This window comes from Ictidomys tridecemlineatus, chromosome 6, assembly GCF_052094955.1.
Source record: "Ictidomys tridecemlineatus isolate mIctTri1 chromosome 6, mIctTri1.hap1, whole genome shotgun sequence".
Classification (NCBI taxonomy): Eukaryota; Metazoa; Chordata; class Mammalia; order Rodentia; family Sciuridae; genus Ictidomys; species Ictidomys tridecemlineatus.
In genome coordinates, this window is record NC_135482.1 from 57,300,447 (window position 1) to 57,322,431 (window position 21,985).

Below are 21,985 nucleotides of genomic sequence, written 5' to 3' on the forward strand. Positions count from 1 at the left end.
TACATTCTGTTAAGAGTACCTGAAAGATAAAACAGGTTCAGATTTGATAAGCTATCTATCTATCACCCTCTTTGAATAGGGGTGATTCAACAGTAATAAAAGAGCTATTTTCTAAATTGGATTCTTCACTGTTCAAGAAAAGATTAAAGGGAATAAGTACCAAGGTACAGAAGAAGGTATGTTTTTCTTTTTCCTAGTACCTGAGAATCAAACCCAGAGCTTCAAGCATGCTAGGCAAACACTTAATCACTGAGCTACATCTTTAGCCATGGAATGTATGGTTCTGATTCAATAAAACAGTTGTATGCCCTTTCTTCCAAATTTCTAGAATCAGGAAGACAAACAGGAAAAAAACAATCCAACACTCCGATGCGCTTTTTTTTTTTTTTTTCCTTTTTTACTTACATTAAATACATCGGTAAATCAGCAGTCGCATTCTGTTACCACGATTGTTATGTTGGGAGAAGAAGAAAGGGAAAGAAAGACAAATGCTTTCTTTGAAGGAGGGGAAAAAAAAGAAAGAGAGAGACCCCCCTCCTCCCTAAAATGAACAAAATAAAACAAAACAAAAAAACTGATCAGAAGAAAGAAAATGAAGAGCTCGGAAATAAAAAACTAAGAGGCCCAAGCCCAATAGAGCTCAAAGGAGGGCAGAAGAACTGGTAGGAGTAGAAGAAGGCAGACAGGCCCAGAAGCTAAGGCCAATACTGTTCCTAAGGGGGTGAAGGAGGAGAGAAGCCTGGGGAAATGGTTTCCCAGCCCCAAGGCAATGAAACATCTTCACTCCTATTCCATGAGGAAAACCATACAAAGAATTTCATTCTAAGAGACTTGGGGAGCCATTCTAGTTCTTCCACTTGCACTGGGTACTTGTAGGGAGTGGGGAGGCTACTGGTTTCTGAGAAGGAAAGGGAAATGTATGTTGTTTCAGGGCCTTGGGAACTAAGGCTGCCCCTGGAAAAGGAAGGGAATTGAGGCCTAAGTGGAAGAATCTAAGCTGGGTCCTACAGATTCTCAGCTTCCTGGTTTCTCAGCTGGCCTGGGACACTCGTGGCTTTTCCTGTGTTTTTTTCCCCCAAATTTCTCCAAAACTCTAGGCCAGAACAAGAAAGAACTTAGAGTTCTCCCTTGCCTTGATGGCTTCCCACAGACATCTAAAACACCTGATGAGGGATGTGAAGAGACATTAGAGTTTAGAAAAGACCAAGGTCCTCTGATGATGTGAGACAGCTGTGAGGCACATTCAGTGCTAGTCACTTCCTGTCCGTAGGAACAGGTGGTATGACATGAAGGGACCATAACCAGGCCTCTGTGGTACTAGCCCCTAGTGGTATGTGGATTAAACTATTGGTTGGGGAGGGTAGGTATGGAGATAAGGATGGAGGAACTAAACTCAAGATACTAACAAAGGAGAAAAGGAATAGATCCTGATGGGAGGCAGGGGATAGAACAGACGTGTATAGTGAGAATAAAGATTATACCTATTTACAAGGAAGTAGAAAAGACATGGTAATGGATAGCAAATTGAATGTGAACCCTGGGAAAGGATATAAATCTACTCCCTTTTTTCTGACCTCTCTTACTCCCCTACTTTGGCCTATGCTACTCTGAGGCCACTCCCCAACTGCTCAGTTAATTCTCCAGGAAAGGCAAACCTATACTCACGAACTAGGTTGGCAAGAATATAGGTTAAGAATCAAGAGTTGGAGGAAGCCAGCAGTGGAGACTGGGCTTGAGTAGCTGCCACTGGTTCTGTTCTCTAAAGCCCCTCCCCAAACCTCATATACTTCAGATTCCATTTACTTAAAAAGGAGGGAGGGCAGGTAAATCAATCAAAACTCCCATAAAACAAGTATCCCGACTGAACTACCATTAATTAAAGTGCAAACTGCAGGGGGATATGGTGGCTAGGGCTGAGGCCATCTAAAGGCCAGAGGAATGGGGGAAAATGCATATGTATAAATCAGAGGATAGGTGTCAGAAACTCCTCCAATTAGATCACAGCAGAGACAAAGATGCAGGCAACCAGTGAAGATTCTTTGGAGGACTCTAGGGTCTAGTCCCCACTCTAGGGGAGAAGCTACCTAATAGGCTGGGTGTGAGGAAACTGGGCCTTGGAAGAGTTCCAGAGCCACATCACCTCCACTTTGTCCAATTAGCTAACAATATGACTCCCACATGGTGCCTGAGAGCTTGCCTCTCTATTCTCACCTCTATCTAGGAACACCCTCCACAGGGCCAACTAATGTATGCTGATATGTTTTCAAACACGAGAAACTCCAACCATAAAAGCAAAAAGGAAATGTTTCCTTACTCCCTCTTGCTCTGAGCTTTTACTCTTCCCCAAGGCCATTAATATGACTAAACTAGAAATCTCCCTCCAGTTCATGGATTCACTACCTTCTCCATCCTGGGGAGAGGAAGAAAAGAGGATGAAAAACAGGGACTGATCAAAAGTGGAAGGGAGAAGGAGACAAAAATGTTTTCTGCAAATATGGGAAAGAACAAGGGGGAGGAGGAGGAAAGATCAGATCACTGTCTTGCACCTATAATACAAAGTGAAGAAAGTTTGTTTTGGAAGTTAAGTCCTGGGGAGATTTGACCCCTAAACCCCAGAGTAGGGGGTAGGAGGCCAGTGGCAACAGCTGCCTGGTGTTGGTTGCTGAAGCGTTAAAAAGTGCCATGACGGAGCTGTCAGGAGGCAGCCCTTGGGAGCCAGGGCTCAGTGTGCTGTTACCGTAGGGGCTGTGTGCTGAGGGGTGGGGATGGAGGTTATTTCTTAGCTCTCGTGCTAGCTCCATACTCGTTTGCTGCTAGCCACCCCTCAGTTGCTACAACACTGGCTCTTGTTCTGCTGGGAAGGCTCATGGAGATCCACACCCCGACTTCGGCCTGCTGTACCTCCCAGATTCTGGGGTTCGCTCTTTGGCAACTTCTTAGCTAAAGAAAAAAAGAGAAGGGAACAAAGTAGATTTTATTTACCCCATTCACACATACAAACAAACACAGGCTATTGGGTACAGGAAAAATAGAGGGAAAAGAGAGATTAAAAGAAATGTCCTGAAGAGGGGAGAGTTCACTATTTGCAAAGTACATTGAACACAAGGGAGCTAAAGCTGCAGTCAAAAGATGGAGATTACAACAGAAAGTTAAAGTATTTTTTAAGTTTTTTCATTTTATTCTTCTGTGATGCTGGGGATCAAACAGGTCCTCGTGCTCCTAGGCAAGCACTTTACCACTAAGCTACACCTCCAGTCCCATACCTAAAGTTTTTACAAAAGCAGACATTTCCACCTATTCTTGATTTGGGTCAGTGATGATTTTTACCTATAGACAAAGGAAAGATAGGAAAACCTCAGGGTGGTCTGACTTTACCTATTGCCAGGAAGAGATCATTCACGTTCATAGCTGTCTTGGCTGAAGTCTCCATAAACAATAAGCTGTTGTCATCTGCATATGCTTGGGCCTCCTGGAAGGATGAGTGATTGGTGTTCAGAATGCAGAGAGGAAATAAGTATTGCTTTTTTCTTTTTTTGTGGGGGGTACTGAGGATTTAACCTGGGGTGTTCTATCACTGAGCTATATCCTCAGTCCTTTTTATTTTGAGACAGGGTCTTGCTAAGTTGTCTAAGCTGGCCTTGAATTTGTGGTCCTCCTGCCTCAGCTTCCCTAGTCACTGGGATTATAGGAGTGGGTCATTGCACTTGCTAAGTATTGCTTTTTTTACTCACATGTAGCACCAGAATTAGGCAGTGTCCCTCCCTTAATTAATGCCCCGTTCTGCCAGGTGGCCCTAGACTCATAATTTAGTGATGACTCCCTTAAGATAAACCCATGACCACTCAGTTGAACAAACAGATGTCAGGATCTTAATTATAGAGAAGCAAGTAAGATGGTGGGGGCTTTGGATTCTGACACTTGAATAATCCCCTTACCTCAAATTTAATTGCTCCCTCCTTCCTGTTTTCACATTGATACCCAACAGCTGGTACTTCTCTATCCCTCTGATATTTCCTTCTGAATCCTCTAAAAATCACTTGGCTGTAATTAGGGTCACAATGTTGGTGTATTTTTATTTTTTATATTTTGGGTAGGGGGAGAGGAAATGCTAATATTGATTTTATTATTATTGTGTTTTCTTTATGCTGGGGATCAAACCCAGGGCCTTGTACATGCTAGGCAAGCATTCTACCACTGAACCACTCACTTCCCAGCTGTATTAACTTGGTGTTCAACTAGGGAATGAGACAATGAATGTCTTCAGATGAGATTTTCAGAGTGTTAGTTTGGAAAAGAGGTCCCAGGTACAGAGGGAATGTGTTTGAGAGAGATTCTATGGGCCCTCTTACTTCATACTCCACCATGCGCTTGTTAGCCAGGTCTGCTTTGTTCCCTGCCAGGGCAATAACGATGCTAGGACTGGCCTGTCGCTGTAGCTCCTTTACCCAAGTCTTCGCCCGGGCAAAGGTTTCCTAGGAAAACATGAGGAAGAGAATGTATGGGCTGCAATGGCTGCCGATCAACAACCATCACCTTCAAAATCTGGTCTCACAACTCACCTCTTCTAGGTGTGTTTCCCTCACTGAAACCATAGGTCTCTGATAATTCTTGACCTCAGTCTTCTTAGCACTTGGAAGTATAATTGTATTCTTATTTTTGCTATTTCAAGAACCAATTTCCATTCCCCCAACTAATTTAATTCCTATAAACAAAAGTAAGGACTGTCTTCTTAACCCACTTACCTGATTAGTAATATCATAAACCACAATTGCAGCTTGGGCACCCCTGTAGTACATGGGAGCTAAGCTGTGGTATCGCTCCTGCCCAGCTGTGTCCCAGATCTCAAACTTGACAGTTGTGTCATCTAGACAAACGGACTGGGTGAGGAAGGCCGCTATGGATTAGAGAATAGAGGGGAAGAAGTTGTAAGTGGGAGGATGAAAGGGAATATCCCACCCACCTTCAGAGTATTTCTCCATTCTCCATCTAAGACTAGTCATTACCCATGTCACTCAGCTACAGGAAAAGGTTTAGAGTTCACATTCAAATAAATCCTGGAGCCAGGATTAAGATTGCCTTTAGCCAAGTCCTTTCTGCCAAAAGTTTTTCTGGCTGGTGGGTGCAAATTGAAAACTATGGAGGGGAGAAAGGATCACTGCAATTATACCAGTCAACCCTCTTCTAACCAAAATAAGTGTATAACAAATAATGGGAGAGACAATAAGCTTCAGATAAAAGTCACATCATGAATTAATTAGAGGAGGTGGGGTTGTGGCTCAGTGGTAGAGCGCTTGCCTAGCTTGTATGAGGCACTGGGTTCAATCCTCAGTACTGCATAAAAACAAACAAATAAAGGTATTATCTAATACTAAAAATATTTTTTAAAAAATATGGTAGAGCACTCGCTTAGCATGCACAAGGCACTGGGTTCAATCCTCAGCACCACATAAATGTAAAATAAGATATTGTATCTACCTAAAACTTTAAAAAAAAAAAAAAAAGTATTAGGACTGGGGTTGTGGCTCAGTGGCAGAGCACTTTTGCCTAGCATGTGCAAGGTCCTGGGTTCGATCCTCCGTACCACAGAAAAACAAATAAATAAAATAAAGATTTTGTGTCCAACTACAACTAAAAAATAAATATTAAAAAAAATTTAAAAAAGAAAAATAATTAATTAGAATTGGGGCTGGGACTGTATCTCAGTGGCAGAGTGCTTGACTTACATGTGTGAGGCACTGGGTTCAATCCTTAGCACCATATTAAAAAAAAAAAAATCAACAAATAAAATAAAGGCATTCTGTTCATCTACAACTACAAAACAACAACAACAAAAAAGAATTAGAATTGTGATTGTGGCTTAGTGGTAGAGCGCTTGCCTAGCATGTGTGAGGCATTGGGTTAGATTCTTAGAACCGCATATAAATAAAGGTCCACTGACAAATTATTATTATAGATAATTAAAAAAAAAAGAATTAGAATTAATGGCAGATCCCATCATAATTAATATTATTTGGCTATTTTCTCATGTAATCTGGTACATGTCCAGGAAAACCACATTTCCAAGGTGATTAGTGAGAAGAGGACAGAGTAATATGGGAATTCTCATAAAAGATCCTTTATTGAATTAGTACCTTATTTTGGCTAATTAGCAGGGAGATAGTAGTAAAGGTAGAAAAGGCAGATGCCCTTTTATATTCCAGCCTCTATCTGATCAGATATATACATCAGATCACCTAAAGAACTTCTCCAAACACTTGCCTGTGCTGCTACAACCAATTTCACCCTACCTCCAATATTAATCAGTAGATTTAGGGTATACCTAAACACACATAGGTAAAAAATACTCCCAGGTTAGTCCTCCCAACCCACTATCCCATACTAGGGATTAAACTCATGGGTGCTCTACTATTGAGATACACCAACAGTCCTTTTAATTTTTTGAGACAGGGTCTCTAACTTGTCCAGGCTGGCCTAGAACTTGTGATCCTCATGTCTCAGTATACTGAATAGCTGGTATTACGGATGTGTGCCACCAGTCCTACATAATACTGATACACATCTTTTTTTTGGGGGTGGGGGCAGTGGTAACAGATTGAACTCAGGGGCACTCAACCATTGAGCCACATCCCCAGCGCTATTTTGTATTTTATTTAGAGATAGGGTCTCACTGAGTTGCTTAATGTCTCAGTTTTTGCTGAGGATGGCTTTGAACTTGAGATCCTCCTACCTCAGCCTCTAGAACCACTGGGATTACAGGCATGTGCCACCAAGCCTGGCATATGACATACATCTTGAATTATGACTCACTGCTCCAAACCAACTTTTTTTTTTTAATTTTTTTTTGAGAGAGAGAATTTTAATATTCATTTTTTAGTTTTCGGCGGACACAACATCTTTGTTTGTATGTGGTGCTGAGGATCGAACCCGGGCCGCAGGCATGCCAGATGAGCGCGCTACTGCTTGAGCCACATCCCCAGCCCCAAACCAACTTTTATTTGCTTAAGATGACACTCAGCTGAATTTCATGGGATTAAGATGATATTGAGGAGCCAGTTGTAGTTGCATATGCTCGTAATACCAGCTACTTGGGAGGCTGTGCCAGGAGGGTCAAAGTCTGAGGTCAGCCTTGGCAACTTAGTGAGACCCCATCTCAAAATAAAAAAATAAATAAGACAAAATGAGATGTTCTCCTAGAAAGTGAAAGGATGAACAAATACCTGATTTTTGGCATTTTGACAATTTTTTTTTTTTAAAGCAATACTGAGGATTAAACCCAGAGCCTCATGCATGCTAGGCAAGTATTTTACCACTGAGCTATATTCCCCCAGCCTGCTTTTCTTAGTTTTCATTCCTGGGGGAATGAGAGGAACAGTTCCACAATCAGGTCCTAGATCTCCTATTCAAAAGTCTTACCAAGCTTTGAGCTTCTTTCCCTGAGGTACTTACCTCCAATAGTACTCTCCTGGTACTCATGGAACTGTCCTTTGACAAAACGTAACACCAGGCTAGATTTCCCCACTGCAGATTCCCCCAGCAGGACCAATTTGAACTGGCATATTTTGCTGGTTTGAGGCTGCCCATTGGGCCTGGCTGTGCTTCTGCTAGTCATGGCCAGATTATCAGAATGGGAAAGGGCAGAGGGAGGGGGATGCCACAAAGCGGCAGAGGGGGGAGGGGAAAGGGGAGGGGACTTCCAGGCTTCAACAGTCCTGCAAGAAAAAAAGTGAGTAAAATTAGACGCAGATTGCAGTTGCAATCACTTTTTGGAGAAAAGTCAGAATCTTTCCTTTCTCCTATGAGAGGTTAGTTCTTGTAATCATCCACTACTAAAAGACTATACCTCTGAGAAGGACCTAGGCAGCTCTGAAATTCAGTGCTAAGAGTGGAGAACAGTAAAATAAGAACTGCTTTTGAAATAGTTTGCTCAACCACAAAGTCTCCAACTGCCAAGGGAGCTGAAATGGAAGAACTGAAAACTGAGATTTTAATCCCCCATTATTTCTCCACCAGGTCTTCACAAAGTTTTTTTAAAAACAATATCCAGACTCACTCACAGGATTCCCAGCAGCTTCTTGGTATTGTGATGTTGTGCTTTATTCTAGCTCTCAAAATAAGAGATTCTACTCTAGGAGTGGGTTAAGAGTCACCCCTCCTAAGGGTAGAAAGGTAGTTTCTGGTTCTGTATCCTTCACATATGAACAGTCTTTTTGCAAAGTCATTTATTAAGATCTAAGTCAGGGGCTGGGGTTGTGGCTCAGTGGTACAGCGCATGCCTTGCACGTGTGGGGCACTGGGTTCCATCCTCAGCACCACATAAAAATAAAATAAAGGTACTGTGTCCATCTACAACTTAAAAATATTTTAAAAAGAAAAGATCTAAGTCAGGCACAGTGGCACATGCCTATATCCCCAGCAGCTTGGGAGGCTGAGGCAGGAGAATGGAGAATTCAAAGCCAGTCTTAGCAAAAATGAGGTGCTAAGCAAGTCAGTGAGACCCTGCTTCAATAAAATACAAAATAGTGCTGGGGATGTGGTTCAGCGATGAGTGGCCCCCCCCACCCCTGAGTTTAATCTCTGGTACGAAAAAAAAAACAGGGAGAGAGAGAGATCTAACCAGGGTCTGTCCTATTTTTTTTTGAGAGAGAATTTTAATATTTATTTTTTAGTTTTCAGCAGACACATCTTTGTTTGTATGTGGTGCTGAGGATCAAACCCGGGCTGCATGCATGCCAGGTGAGTGCACTACCGCTTGAGCCACATCCCCAGCCCCAGGGTCCGTCCTATTACCAGGCAATTTCCTTTCTCATTTCTGGTCATAGGTAAGGACAGAAACACAACCAACAGATCACATTTGGTATCAACTCTGTTTCTGCCACCTCTCTGAATCTGAAAATCTATCAGATCCGAGTCAGTAAGCTTCACCTACTGACAATTTGCAGCTGTCTGCTGGTGCCTAGGGATTAGATTACCCTCCACACCAAAAGGTGTAGCTCTCCAAACTAGAAGCAAAGTATACCTTTTAAACATATGTAGGAGTCTCTAGGGGATGATACAGACAGGATGTCTTTAAGTAATCAATATTTAAAGAAAGAGTACTCTTGAATCAACTTGTCTACCTTTCAAGGGGGCTAAGAAAGTTGGTGTTGGCAGGGAGGGCAGGTAGAGAGAAAAGTTGGGGCTTTTAAATTCTAACCAACCATTCCAATTCATCATAGGGGGCTGGGGCGCTAGCTCAGTGGCAGAGCGCTTGCCTTGCATTTGAGAGGTGCTGAGAATCGAACCCAGCCAGCCGGATTCCATCCTCAGCACCACATAAAAATAAACAAATAAAATAAAGGCATGCTGTCCATCTACCTCTACAAAAAACAAACAAAACTCATCATACTGACTCTGAGGGGAATGTAAGGGAGCTATGAAATTCCAAGAGGAGTTAGCATGGGCAGAACACACAAAAACCTCTTTCCAAAACACAAGTATTACCTGAGTTATACTTTGCTTGTTCAAATTAATCTTTCTCTTTTCCAAGTTTGATCCTAGTGACTTCATAGACATCATATTCTTTTTTTAGTTCTCGGCGGACACAACATCTTTGTTGGTATGTGGTGCTGAGGATCGAACCCAGGCCGCACGCATTCCAGGCGAGCATGCCACTGCTTGAGCCACATCCCCAGCCCAACATCATACTCTTATGTGTGGGAAAACACTACAGTGAGCAGCTTTCGTGTCAAATTAGTGTTAAAAATCTCAGCAATTCTATTTATTAAAGACACCAAGATAGAAAATCATACAGGAGACAATGCAGAGGAATAAAAGCTCTTAAGTCCAGTTTTCTGGGTTTGTTTTCCGATTCTACTTAATGGCTATGAAACTTTGAGCAAATTGCTAAATATATGTGTACATTTGTTTCCTCATCTGTATAATGGGATAACAGCTTTATAAGCAACTACTGCATAAGGTTGTAAAGATTAAATGAGATGATATTTGTATCATTATTAAATGAGTTCTTTGGAACTCATTTAAATAAGTATTTGATATAGACTACATGCTCAATAAATATTGAGCTACTAATCAGTATCAATAAGACATGAAGAATTTCTTTACATCTCTGAGCCTTACTTTCCTCCACTAGAAAATGAAAGAAAAAAATACTATCATAGAATAGGCTATGGGGATTAAATGAAAGATGTATTTAGCATAAAGATGTAGTAGCTAGTTGTTATCAAATAATGGCCCTGCTTTTTTTACATCCAGAAAAGATTTTAAGTTAATAGAATAGTTCAATGTTAGTTATCAATAATATTCCACACACAACACACACAAATTTTTTTTTAAAAAATTTTGTACTAGGGATTGAACCCAGTACAAAATTAACCACTTAACCACTGAGTCACACCCTTAACCCTTTTTTGTTTTATTTAGAGACAGGGTCTTGCTGAGTTGCTTAGGGCCTCGCTAAATAGCTGAGGTTGGCTCTGAAAAAGGTACAAAGAAAAAGAAAAAAACAAAAAGGTTAAAGAAGATTATGACAGAGGTAAGAATTCAAAGTCCCAAAGTAGACTAATTTAGAGGAATATCAGAAATTACTATGATCCTATTGGGTATTCTGTAGTGTCCTAGGCCAAGGAGTTCTGAGAATCAAGATATACATGCACATTTTGTCATGAAGTTTTCATTGGTTTATGATGAAATGATCAAAATAAAGAGGATATAGCAAAATTTTCATTAAGCTAAATTTATTAAGTTTGTATATTCTTATGAAATTCCTAATTCTTGGTTTCTCTATAAGTTTTCTCTGGAAAAATAAAACACAAGATTAGATCCTATTTCTGTGTAAAAAAAAAAGGTATGGAAGGGGCTGGGGTAGAGTGCTTGCCTAGTATGCATGAGGCACTGGGTTCGATCCCCAGCACCACATAAAAATAAATAAATAAATAAAGGTATTTTGTCCATCTACAACTTAAAAAATTAAAAAAAGAAGGTATGGAAGGACACACACTTGCCTATTAACAGTAGTCACTTCTGAAAAGAGTAGGATTAAGCAGGGCATGATGGCACACACCTGTAATCCCAGCAGCTTGGGAGGCCTGAAACAGGAGGATTACAAATTCAGCGGGGCTGGGGATGTGGCTCAAGCGGTAGCGCGCTCGCCTGGCATGCGTGTGGCCCGGGTTCGATCCTCAGCACCACATACCAACAAAGATGTTGTGTCTGCCGAGAACTAAAAAATAAATATTAAAAATTCTCTCTCTCTCTCCCCCCCCCCACTCTCTCTTTTAAAAAAAAAAAAAAAAACAAAGATGGTGTGTCCGCCGAAAACTAAAAAATAAATATTAAAAAATTCTGTCTCTCTCTCTCTCTTAAAAAAAAAAAAATTCAAGGCCAGCCTCAGCAACTTAGTGAGATCCTGTCTCAAAATTAAAAAAAAAAAAAAAAAGAGCTGGGGATGTAGTTTAATGGTAAATTGCCCTTGGTTAACTCCCCAGTCTCCCACCCCACCCGTAGCAAAAAAAGTTAAGGTGAGAAATATATTACGGATTCTAAATTTTTTCTACTCTAAACAATCCATTTTTTAAAAAATAGGGACACACAACACACACACACATAATTAAAAAAAATTTTTTTGTACTAGGGATTGAACCCAGGGGCACTTAACCACTGAGTCATATCCCTAGCCTTTTTTTTATGTTTTATTTAGAAACAGGGTCTTGCTGAGTTGCCTGGGGTCTCGCTAAATAGCTGAGGTTGGCTCTGAACTCTTGATCTCCCTTTCTCAGTCTCCTGAGCTGCTGGAATAACAAGAGTGCACCATAGTGCCCAACTAGGGAACATATTTTTAAAAATAGTTGTCTAAAGAAAAAACATTTTTTGGTACCAGGGATTGAACCCAAAGATTCTTTACTAGTGAGCTATGTCCCCAGTCCTTTTTCTTTTAGGAAAAAAAAAAATGTGTCTCTGTTTGTGTGTGTGTGTATATATATATACAAAATGGACACTTTTTTATTTTTAGGTGGTGCTGAGGATTGAATCCAGTGCCTCACACATGCCAGGCAAGCTCTCAGTACCACTGAGCCACAACTCTATCCTCTTTCTTTTTTTGAGACAGGTTTCACTGAGTTGCTAATTTACTAAATTGCTAAGGCTAACCTTGAATTTTTGATCCTCCTGCCTCAGCCTCTAGAGCTGAGTTTACAGACATACACCACTGTACTGAACTATCATGTTATTATGTTATTAAAAACAAAACAAAAATACAGGTCAAGAAATATCAAGCCCAGCATGGTGGTGAACACCTATAATCCTGCTAAACACAGTTCTTTAGCTGTTCTTCATCTTCAAACCTTTAGGGCAGTGTTTCTCAAACTGTGGGCTGTAAGACAAAAGTGACCTTGACATCAGTTGATGGGTTACCATCAGTTTGTTTTTTTTAAAAAATTTTTGCAGTACTGGGGACTGAACCCAGAGCATTCTCTCTCTAGCCCTTTTTCTAAGACTGGTTTTCACTAAATTGCCAGGCTTTCACTAAATTGCCAGGCTGGCCTCAAAATTGTGATCCTCCTGCCTCAGCCTCCCATGTAGTTGGGATTACAGGCATATACCATGATACCATGTTATTTAAAATAAGAATAAAAATAAAAAAGGACATAGGTCAAGAAATATCAAGGTCAGCATAGTGGCACACATCTGTAATTCCAGCAACATGGGGAGGCTAAAGCAGGAGGATATCAAGTTCAAGGTTAGCCTCAGCAATTTAGCAAGGCCCTACACAACTCAGTGAGACCCTGTCTCTAAATAAAATACAAAAAGGACTGGGAATGTGGCTTAGTGGTTAAGTACCCCTGGGTTCAATCCCCAGTGGGGGGGTGGGGATGCTAACAATAAGCATAAGAATCATTTTGTGAAAATGTTTCACTTATATGTATGTGTAGTTTACACAGTCAGGATGTAAACTCCTTTTTTCACTTTTAATACCAAGGATTGAATCCAGAGGTGCTTAACCACTGAGATATATCCTCATCCCTTTTTATTTTTTATTTTGAGACAAGGTCTCACTAGGTTACTTACAGCCTGGCTAAATTACTGAGGCTAGCTTTTAACCTGCAATCCTCTTGTCTCAGCCTTCCAAACCACTGGGATTACAGGCAAGCAATATAATGATGACAAGTTTTGTTTTTTTACCTGCGAATCATGATCAACAAGTTTTAAAAACTTTGGGAAGGATTGACAATGAAAGATGGGTTAATAGGAATGGAAAGAAGTCGACTCTGAACGGCTTATGGTTATGGTTACTATAAAGCACTTCTAGATAACATTTGGATAAAGGTTGAATATATAGCTCTCCAGGGATCAGAAGATTCCCGAACCCTGCTACTTAAGTTATAGAGCAATCACGAAAATGAGAAGAGCCAACCTAGACAGAAGCAAACCCATGTATTGGTAAGGGCTTTGGAATCAGGCAAACTTGAGTTCTTCTCTCTGCTTTGCCACTTAACTTACTGTGAGTTTAGGCTACTCCCTTTGCCTTTTGGAATCTAAGCTTCCTTATTTATATAAGGATATTTGGGAAAGAAGGGGATTTGTGAAAATATGAAATAGCAGAATTTGAATTCCCTCCAAAAGTTCTGGGTACATTTAAGAAATTCACTTTTCTTCTTCCTGTACTGGGGATTGAACCCAGGGGCATTTTGCCACTGAGTTATATTCTTGGTCCTTTTTATTTTTTGAGACAGGGTCTTGCAAAGTTGCTGAGGCTGGCCTCAAATTTATGATCTTCCTGCCTCAGCCTCCTTAGTTGCTGCAATTATTTATGGGTAAGCAAGCAGAAACTTGCTTTCCTTTTTTTTTTTTCCGTGTGTGTGTGTGTGTGTGTGTGTGTGTGTGTGTGTGTGTGTGTGTTGCTGGGGATTAAACCCAGGGCCTTGTGCATGCGAGGCAAGCACTCTATCAACTGAGGTATATTCCCAGCCCTAGAAACTTGGTTTCTTTAAAGCATCTATGTAGATGAATTATATCTAAAAAAACAAAACAAAACAAAACAAAACAAAAAACATACATTTATGTGATACTTCATATACACTGTCTCAGGAAAATAAGATGGGCCCTTGTAAGTTGAAACTTTAAAAACAGAAAACAACTGACACAATAGAAAAAAAAAAGATAAAGATGATAAGTTAACAAGTTTTTTTTTTTTTTCAGGTGACATACTCTCAAGAAACATAGGAAAAGTTACTAGTTTTTCAGCTTATTCCCTCACATTTTTATCTATTTCAAAGCATGTAATCTAAGGGGCAAAACATTAAGCCTCAATGTTACTATTCACAATAATAACATGGAAGTTAAAACGGATTAAATTCTCATGGCCAGACCCATTATTCTAAGCCTGGGAAAACAGTAGTGGGTTGGAGGAGCGTGAAAATAGGAAAGTTACAGGTACACTTGGGTTGCAAAGTCTTTGTCACCAACCCCCAAACACTCAGAAGTCAAGCCAGAGCCCAGAATCAGTCAGCAAACTTTCTTGCTACTAAACAACCTTGGATCATCAGAGGTTAGTAATAACTGGATTAGAAAAGACCACCTCCCACCCCAATATGTAACCTCAAAAATCTGTCCTGCCTTATTTATTCATACAAATACCCACCTGTAAACCTTGAGCTTGAATCTCATCATGTTTATAAGGATATCATTTTTTAATGTAAATAGCTAGACTCTTGAAACATCAGGAATATAGAAATGAAATAATACATAAAAGATTCAATTGAGGGCTGGGGATGTGGCTCAAGCGGTAGCGCGCTCGCCTGGCATGCGTGTGGCCCGGGTTCGATCCTCAGCACCACATACCAACAAAGATGTTGTGTCTGCCGAGAACTAAAAAATAAATATTAAAAATTCTCTCTCTCCTCTCTCACTCTCACTTAAAAAAAAAAAAAGATTCAACTGATTTCTTCCTCATTCTGGTGGTGACTTCTTTTTTTTTTTTTCTGAGTTAACAATGGGCAAATGATCCATTCAAAGGCAAAAAAGAAAACCAAAGCAAACTAGTCCAAGCAGTGTGATGTTTATTATCTTCAAACCTGAGGCCAAAAAAAGGGAGGTTACACTTTCCTCCTTCAACCCTTTCATCTCAGAAGACAAGAAATCAGATTTAACTTTCCTTAGATATGCAGCTCCACAAAAATGGCTTATTAAAAACCCAAAAACTAGGAAAACTTGAGGCCTGACCATAGGTCAGTCCACTGAGGTGGGGTAGAGGTGGAGGATGTTCTTTAGTGTGGGCAGTTCTCCAAGCAATGCTGGAAAAGAGGCATAACAGGAAAGGTTTCTTAGCCTGCCCAGCAAGAGCCAGACTTTTCTTGAGGCCCCCTTCCACCTGTTAGCTTTAAATCCTTATGGCAAATCTACAGACAACCTCAAGAATTTCATCACCTATTAGTAGACAGAGTTCCCAGTCTATAGTCATCAGAGTCTAGTCCAGTCCCAAAAGTCAGCCCTATAAGGTCAATTAGCCAGGTAAGAGTCGATCTTAAAAAAAAAAAAAAAAGTCAATCTAGATGGGTGTGGTGGCCCACAACCAGTAATCCCAGCAAGTGAGGAGGCTGAGGCAGGAAGATCAAGAAGTCAAAGCTAGCCTCAGCAATTTAGCAAGGCCCTAGGCAACTCATCAAGACCCTGTCTCTAAATAAAAATACAAAAAAAAGGACTGGGGATTTGGCTCAGTGGCTAAGCAAGCGCGCACACACACTCACATCAATCTGCAGGTCAGGTGATCTAGTCCAGACTCTGTATTTTACAGGTAAGGAAAATGAGGCACATAAAATTAGTCAATTTGCCAAGTATTAAATACAGCCAGCTATCAATAGCTACTAAGTATTTCTCCTTTTTTATATCCCACCCTCATGCTGAAGATTAATGGGATTAAACTCAGGGTCTCCCATGTGCTAAGTAAGTGCTCTGCCACTGAACTATATTTCCAGCTCTTATAATTTTTTAGTTTGAGACAGGATCTAAGTTGTCAAGGCTGGTCTCAAACATAATCCCCTTGTCCTAGCCTCCAAGTAGTTGGGATTACACTTACAAAATAAATGTTGCATCCTGCATCACTTATTTTTTCTTGAGGTCCTGGGGATGGAACCCAGGAGTGCTCTATCACTGAACTATATTCCCCAACCTCCAATTTATGATCCTTCTGCCTCAGCTTTCCTCATAGCTGGGATTATAGGCATGCACCAATATATTTCTTTTTGGTACCAGGAACTGAACCCAGGGGAGTTTAGCCACTGAGTTTTTTTTTTTTTTTTTTTAGTTGCAGATGGACACGATACCTCTATGTGGTGCTAAAGATCAAACCCAGTGTTTTATATGTGCTAGGCAAGCACTCTACCACTGAGATACAACCTCAACCCTTCGTTGTTTTTAATTTTGGGAGAGGTTCTCACTAGATTGCTTAGAGCCTTGCTAAATTGCTGAAGCTGGCTTCAAATTTGTGATCCTCTTGCCTCTGCCTCCAAAAGCAGCTGGGATTACAGAAACTGCTGGGATTATAGGTACCCGCCACCACACTCAGCTCAACAATATATTTCTTAAGGAAGCAGAAAAGCCCTCCCTAGAAACCAGGATTTAGTCTCATATTCTTCTTCTTCTTCTTAAAAAAAAAAAAATATATATATATATATATATATATTTAGTTGTAGATAGATACCTTTTTTTCCCCCCATTTATCAATTTTTTTCTGTGGTGCTGAGGATTGAACCCAGTGCCTCACATGTTCTAGGCAATCGCTCTACCATTGAGCCACAAACCCAGCCCACATCCCATATTCATCTGACAGAATGATTAATTAACAGTTCCTCTCTCTAAATGGTCTTAACCATTCTCTGCCAGGACAGTTGGAATTGAAGCAATTTTCAATTGGGAGAAAATAGAGAAGGAACTGGTAACTTTTACATCATTTGGTGGGTCTTAAGACTAATGTGAGAGATTTACTAAGCATGGACTATAGAGAAGAAGCCAGTAAATGCCTTTTTCTCTTTTCCAATTTTGTTTAGATACAAATCGCCCAAACCTTGAACTTATGCTACTTAAAATCTTGAACTATGCTACTTAACTCACCTTTCACTGTGTTGATCCAATGCTATCCAATGACTCATGCCTTAAATGAAAGTCCTTCTACTTCCCCTACCCTCTCCCTTATAGTTCTCCAAGAGGCAAAACACATACTTATCTCTTATCAGATGGTACAAACTCTGTTATTGACCTAGGAAAGGCTGGAATGCCCTTCCCTACTTTTTCTGCCTAGCAAAATCCTAATATATCTTATAAGGCCAAAACAAATGTCACTTCTCTGTGAAACTGCATAATTATCTTCTTACCACAGCAGAATTCATCATTGCTTTCTCTAGTATCTCACACAAGGTCTCACAGTGTTAAGACTATTTCTACCATAGCCTTTATTACATTATAGTTAATTGTGTATCTGGTAAACTATAAACTGCTCACAAAGTAGGAGTATTTTTTGATATCATGACTCTTCAGAGTAGAGTACAATGCCTGGTCCCTCGAAGATGCTGAAAATGCTCCCTAAATTGCTTGTAAGGACCAAAGAAATCCTGCTTCATTCCCCTATTGTGCCATCTAAATAGACCTCACTCGGTTTTGGTTGGGATTTTTTTCCCCCAGGACTAGGGATTAAACCTGGGCACATTCTACCCAAGATACATCCCCATCCCCTCTCCACCTTTTAAAAAAAACTTTATTTTGCAACAGGGTCTTGCCAAGCCTGGCTTCAAATTTGCAGTACTTCTGCTTCAGACTCCAGATTCACTGAAATTATAGGTGTATACCACTATGCCTGGCTAGGGAATGTTTTTAATAGGCCTCAGAAAGGTCTCTCCCTGGACTCTTTGTGATCTCCCTTGAATGGGGGGCCCCCTTGGGACCCAGCCCACAAAGGTACTGTTGTAACTCACATGGGTTAACTGCTTTTCCTGTTACCATGTCTCAGATGGCCTAATCACAACCAGTATGTGGCACTCTCACCCTAACACTGAAGTGGCTGTGCCTAAAAACAAAATTCCCTGTTTTAAAGATTGATGTTAAGTAGTTAAAAAGCTTGAGTCATTACCTCTATTAATTCCTGGACTTGATAAGTAAGTTTTATAAAGAAATTCATACCACCACAGAGCCAGGAGACACTTTGAAAAGGTACCCACTACCCCTAAACTGAAGCTACAGCCTGGCCCAGAAATCTGCTTAGCTGGGTGGCTCCTTATTCAGCTTAGTTACTGTTCACAGTCAATGACTAAATCTTTCCTAAAACACTCTTGAGAAGTAAGAATATAATGTGTAGGGTTTTATGGTACCCTTTCTCCCAAAGGACTGGTGCATTTCCTTATCTTAAGTTCAAGGTCTCATATTTTGGTTACTTTCCAATCAGAAATGCTTTAGGATTAGGGAGTGGGCTGTATGCTTGCTTCTACTGCATGCCTTCTTCTCAGAAGTCAAATTCATATTAATGCACACAAACAAACTATATAAGAGTAATCCTTGTTCTCAGGAAAAGTAAACATTAAAAGACTGAGATATGATCAAGGGCAAGAGAAAAACCCTCTTCTCCAAACATATTTTTGTTTGAAAGACCATGTTGATAATTCCACTCATTAACTTTCTTAAGATGAACAAGCCAATGGGAGAATATTTTTAGGGATTATGTGCTATTTACATTTTAAATTTGAGCAATTCCATACCTCTTCTTTCTTTTTGGGTGCTGAGATTCAACCCAAGGCTTCTCAAATGCTAAGCAAGCACTCTACCATAGAGCAATCCCCCTACCCCAGAACCTTTCTTAAAAGTAATCTCTGATTAAGAAGATGGTGGGAGGAAGGGAAACATACAGAACAGGATACCACCAAAGTTTAATAAGTGACAAGGACTACAGAGGATTAATACACACACATACCCCTAGTTTTCTCTAGGACTGGTTTTTCAGGTGAGAAAAGTTCTGTGATGGTGGTAGGGGAATAACTGAGGTTTCCACTGGGTAGTGTAAAAAGGTTGAACATATTAGAAGCCTTCTAAAGCTAGTAAGGTCAAATTCAATTATTAAGGTGGTATCATGAAATACCCCAGCTGTACTGAATCTAAGGAAACCAATTTCAAATCCAGAGAAACTTGGGAACTTCTCAGGTCACTATAGAAAGTCAAATACCAAAGCCTCTTAGGCAATCATCACCATCTTCTGAGATAAGGGACAGTTAAATACTGCCCACATACAAAGAATACCAGAGGACAGAAATCTCAAATGCTTCACTTTGTAGCAGAGATGACAATAATAACCCCAGGGAAAAAAAAGATTAACCTTCAGATTTCTTTCCTTCCCTAAAAAGAGGAAAAATACTTTGTCCATCTATTTGGGCATGGATCCCAATGCACAACTGGGCTGTGTATTTATATGGAAGAAGGAAAAATGATAACCCAATGATGCAAACAAGCAGTACAACCCTCTGCTTATCTGAATTGGATAGAAGATAAAATGAACTGTGAAAGGAGCACAATAAATAAAAGTATCATCCAAGAAGGGAAAACTAGAAAGAATGAGAGCAGAATTTAGTGAGAACATGAAAACAGAATTGCTTAGGTGGTAAATCCCCAAAACAAAGATTAGTCTGATCTGCTGTCTCTGATCTCTGGCCTTCCAAAATGAAATATGTGTGGGAGAATTTACATTTTTGATACTTTATAGCACTTAAATATTTTAAGATATGTATATATTACTTTGGTAGTTAAAAAAAAATGTAGTGATAAGATATACTGGTATAGAAGGGAAAGATGGGGAAGTACCCAAAGGGAAAATCCATAGGCTCCAATCTATAGGAGACCATTAAAAATATATGGACTGGGTGCAGTACTGTGTGCCTAAATTCCCAGCTACTTGGGAGGTAGAGTCAGGAGGATCACAAGTTGCAGGCCAGCCTCAGCAACTTAGCCAGACCCTATCTCCAAATAAAATATAAAGAGAGTTGGGGGTGTAGCCCAACTGTGGAGTATCCCTGAGCTAAACCCCAGTACAGCAAAAAGAAAAGGAAAAAAAGCCAGGGGGCTGGGAGGTGACACTCTACTTCTTTGCCTTAGTAATCCATCTTCATAAAATACTTCACCATTTGACCCAACTTTTTAATTGCATTCCTGGGCTCCTGAAGAAGTAGACAAAGAACAAGAGGTGATGCCAACCTTCTGGAATGGAATTTCTCTTCCCCAAATCTCTTCCTCAGTGATATCACCTCACAGTTCCCGGACTGGTTAACTCCATTACCTGCCTGGGAAATACCCAAATCTAAGTCTCTCAAAAGTTTCACCAACTATGATCAAAAGATCTTTTGATGGCTGGGAGGCTCAAAGCCCCTTTCCATGCAGATAATGAATCATTCCCCACTTCTAGGTAAAAAATATACTATTCAGTATAGGCCATATTAAATGGGAAAGCAACAGATAAAAACATCCCCCAAATCCAACTTCTTAGCTCTTTCACAAGATATGAAACAGAAGAAACAGACTACAGTCTAAACCAGCTAAAAAGTAAGGGCTATTTGGTGGAGCAGCCCAACAGTCAGGGGGGAAAAAAAGTTTACATTTGTCTTAACTCCTACCCTGGGAGTACCAAAAAAAAAAAAAAAAATTCAGATTACCACATCTGAGCACTAAAGAACAAAAAGAGTCAGTATTTCCAAGACCCAGAGTCTCCAGCCCACCCTTGAACACATTCCCAGAAGCTCCCCAAACTGACACCAGGCTCTCCTTCCATTTGCTCAAACTACGTTGGTTTTCTTGATCAGTAATGCCTCAGTTCTCCCTCAGTGAGCCCAAATCCCTCTCGACTCAACACTAGCGCACCCTCAGTTCTCTTTACAATAGCCACTTTCCCTGAAAATAATGCCTCTCACCCAGCTAAGAACCAACCCTTCTCAGGCCTTCCAATTACACATATCTCCTGAGACCCAGCCTCGGTTACCCTCCGAGACGGGCGTCAGGGTTGACCCCTCCTCACCTCCCGGCAAATGGGCTTACCTCACCCGCAGCCCCGTCCCTTTCCCCAGCTCCTCCCTCTTCAGCACTGCTTAATGGGTAATGAGGCCTGCGGCTGCCCTCACAGAGGTTCTGGGCCTCCCGCACCCGACCCCCAGCACCCAGGAGCCTCCCCAACTTCGGGCTCCCGGCCCGCCCTATCCCCTCCTCAGCGCCCCCATTAGGCCTGCTGGGGCCGGCCCCCTTCTCCCCTCTCTAGTGGGCCACTCTAACGCCTCGCTTAGGCCCACACCCGCCTCCGCTCTCAGGCCAGGCAGCTCTGATCTCCCGGGTGCCTCCGCCTCTGCCCTTGTGGGCTCCATCAGCTCGGTACCTGGGGCTCCGTCTCCCCCGTCGGGCCCGAGCCTGTGTCGAACAGACAAACAGCTGCAGCTCAACCAAACCCTCCTGCCCCTCCTCCTCCTCCTAGCCCCGGGGCAGGGGCTTCAGCCAATAGCACGATTACCCGCCTACCGTCGAGGATGGGCTATATGTGCATTCATCCGCCAATCCTCTGGAGAAAGGCGGGTCTTTAGGGGCTCTATCTCCAACGAGTTCGAATGAAGGACTGGAAAGGCGGATCCCCAAACCAGTACTAAAAGAGAAGCCTTGAAGATGAACGAGGTAAGGAGCCATTAAAGAGAGCTCCAGGAAACACGGGGCGGCACTGCGCTGACAGGCATATGTCTCAACCAATAAAATCTCGACACCCCATGACCCCGCCTTTTGACTCATAAACATCTAATCAGGTGAGTGATGGAGGCGGGTCAAAGTGAAACTTTAACCAGTACTACAAAAGTTCGGGACTTGAGTGGCAGGCCAGGCGAGGTCGTACAAGCCTTAGGAAGCCGCTACTGACCTTCGCCCCTCCCCCTGGATTTGGCGGGGGGCTGACTACTGCCCCGCCCTCTGTGACAAATTCGCCGGCGTAAAG

At 41.3% G+C, this 21,985-nt stretch overlaps 1 protein-coding gene and 1 long non-coding RNA gene across 8 annotated transcripts in view; one reads left to right on the plus strand and one right to left on the minus strand.

The window, feature by feature from the left end:
* The window catches only part of LOC120888294 (uncharacterized), a 40,565-nt gene extending 24,914 nt beyond the window's left edge, over positions 1–15,651 (plus strand). The window contains exons 4-5 of one of the 3 annotated variants that reach the window (XR_013440570.1): positions 8,667–8,733; positions 14,194–15,651. This is a non-coding gene — a long non-coding RNA (uncharacterized LOC120888294). Of the gene's footprint in view, positions 1–8,666; positions 9,826–14,193 lie in introns of those variants that run through there. The other 2 variants (XR_013440569.1, XR_005731806.2) reach the window with 2 other exon arrangements.
* On the minus strand, positions 371–21,706 carry Rab5b (RAB5B, member RAS oncogene family). 5 transcript variants are annotated; one of them, XM_013363075.4, is made up of 7 exons: positions 21,386–21,488; positions 20,221–20,306; positions 7,447–7,709; positions 4,743–4,894; positions 4,350–4,472; positions 3,376–3,469; positions 371–2,940 (listed from the first exon to the last, which is right to left on the minus strand). In XM_013363075.4, the coding sequence occupies exons 3-7, from the start codon at positions 7,607–7,609 to the stop codon at positions 2,825–2,827; spliced, it is 648 nt and encodes a 215-aa protein (XP_013218529.1). In that variant the 5' UTR covers positions 7,610–7,709; positions 20,221–20,306; positions 21,386–21,488; the 3' UTR covers positions 371–2,824. The 5 variants fall into 5 exon arrangements, with proteins under 5 accessions (XP_013218529.1, XP_005335667.1, XP_005335668.1 ...); XM_005335610.5 differs by lacking the exons at positions 20,221–20,306; positions 21,386–21,488 and adding an exon at positions 21,526–21,706; XM_005335611.5 differs by lacking the exon at positions 20,221–20,306 and having other exon boundaries at positions 21,386–21,517.
* Positions 21,707–21,985: the final 279 nt, after the last annotated feature.

Excerpts from the sequence above, each read along its gene's own strand:
- Rab5b (XM_005335610.5), bottom strand. The coding sequence starts at position 21,554 with ATGAATGCACATATAGCCCATCCTCGACG. Across the intron at positions 7,710-21,525 it reads CATATAGCCCATCCTCGACG|GACTGTTGAAGCCTGGAAGT; the intron begins GTAGGCGGGTAA and ends TTTTTCTTGCAG. Across the intron at positions 4,895-7,446 it reads CCAGGAGAGTACTATTGGAG|CGGCCTTCCTCACCCAGTCC; the intron begins GTAAGTACCTCA and ends TCTAATCCATAG.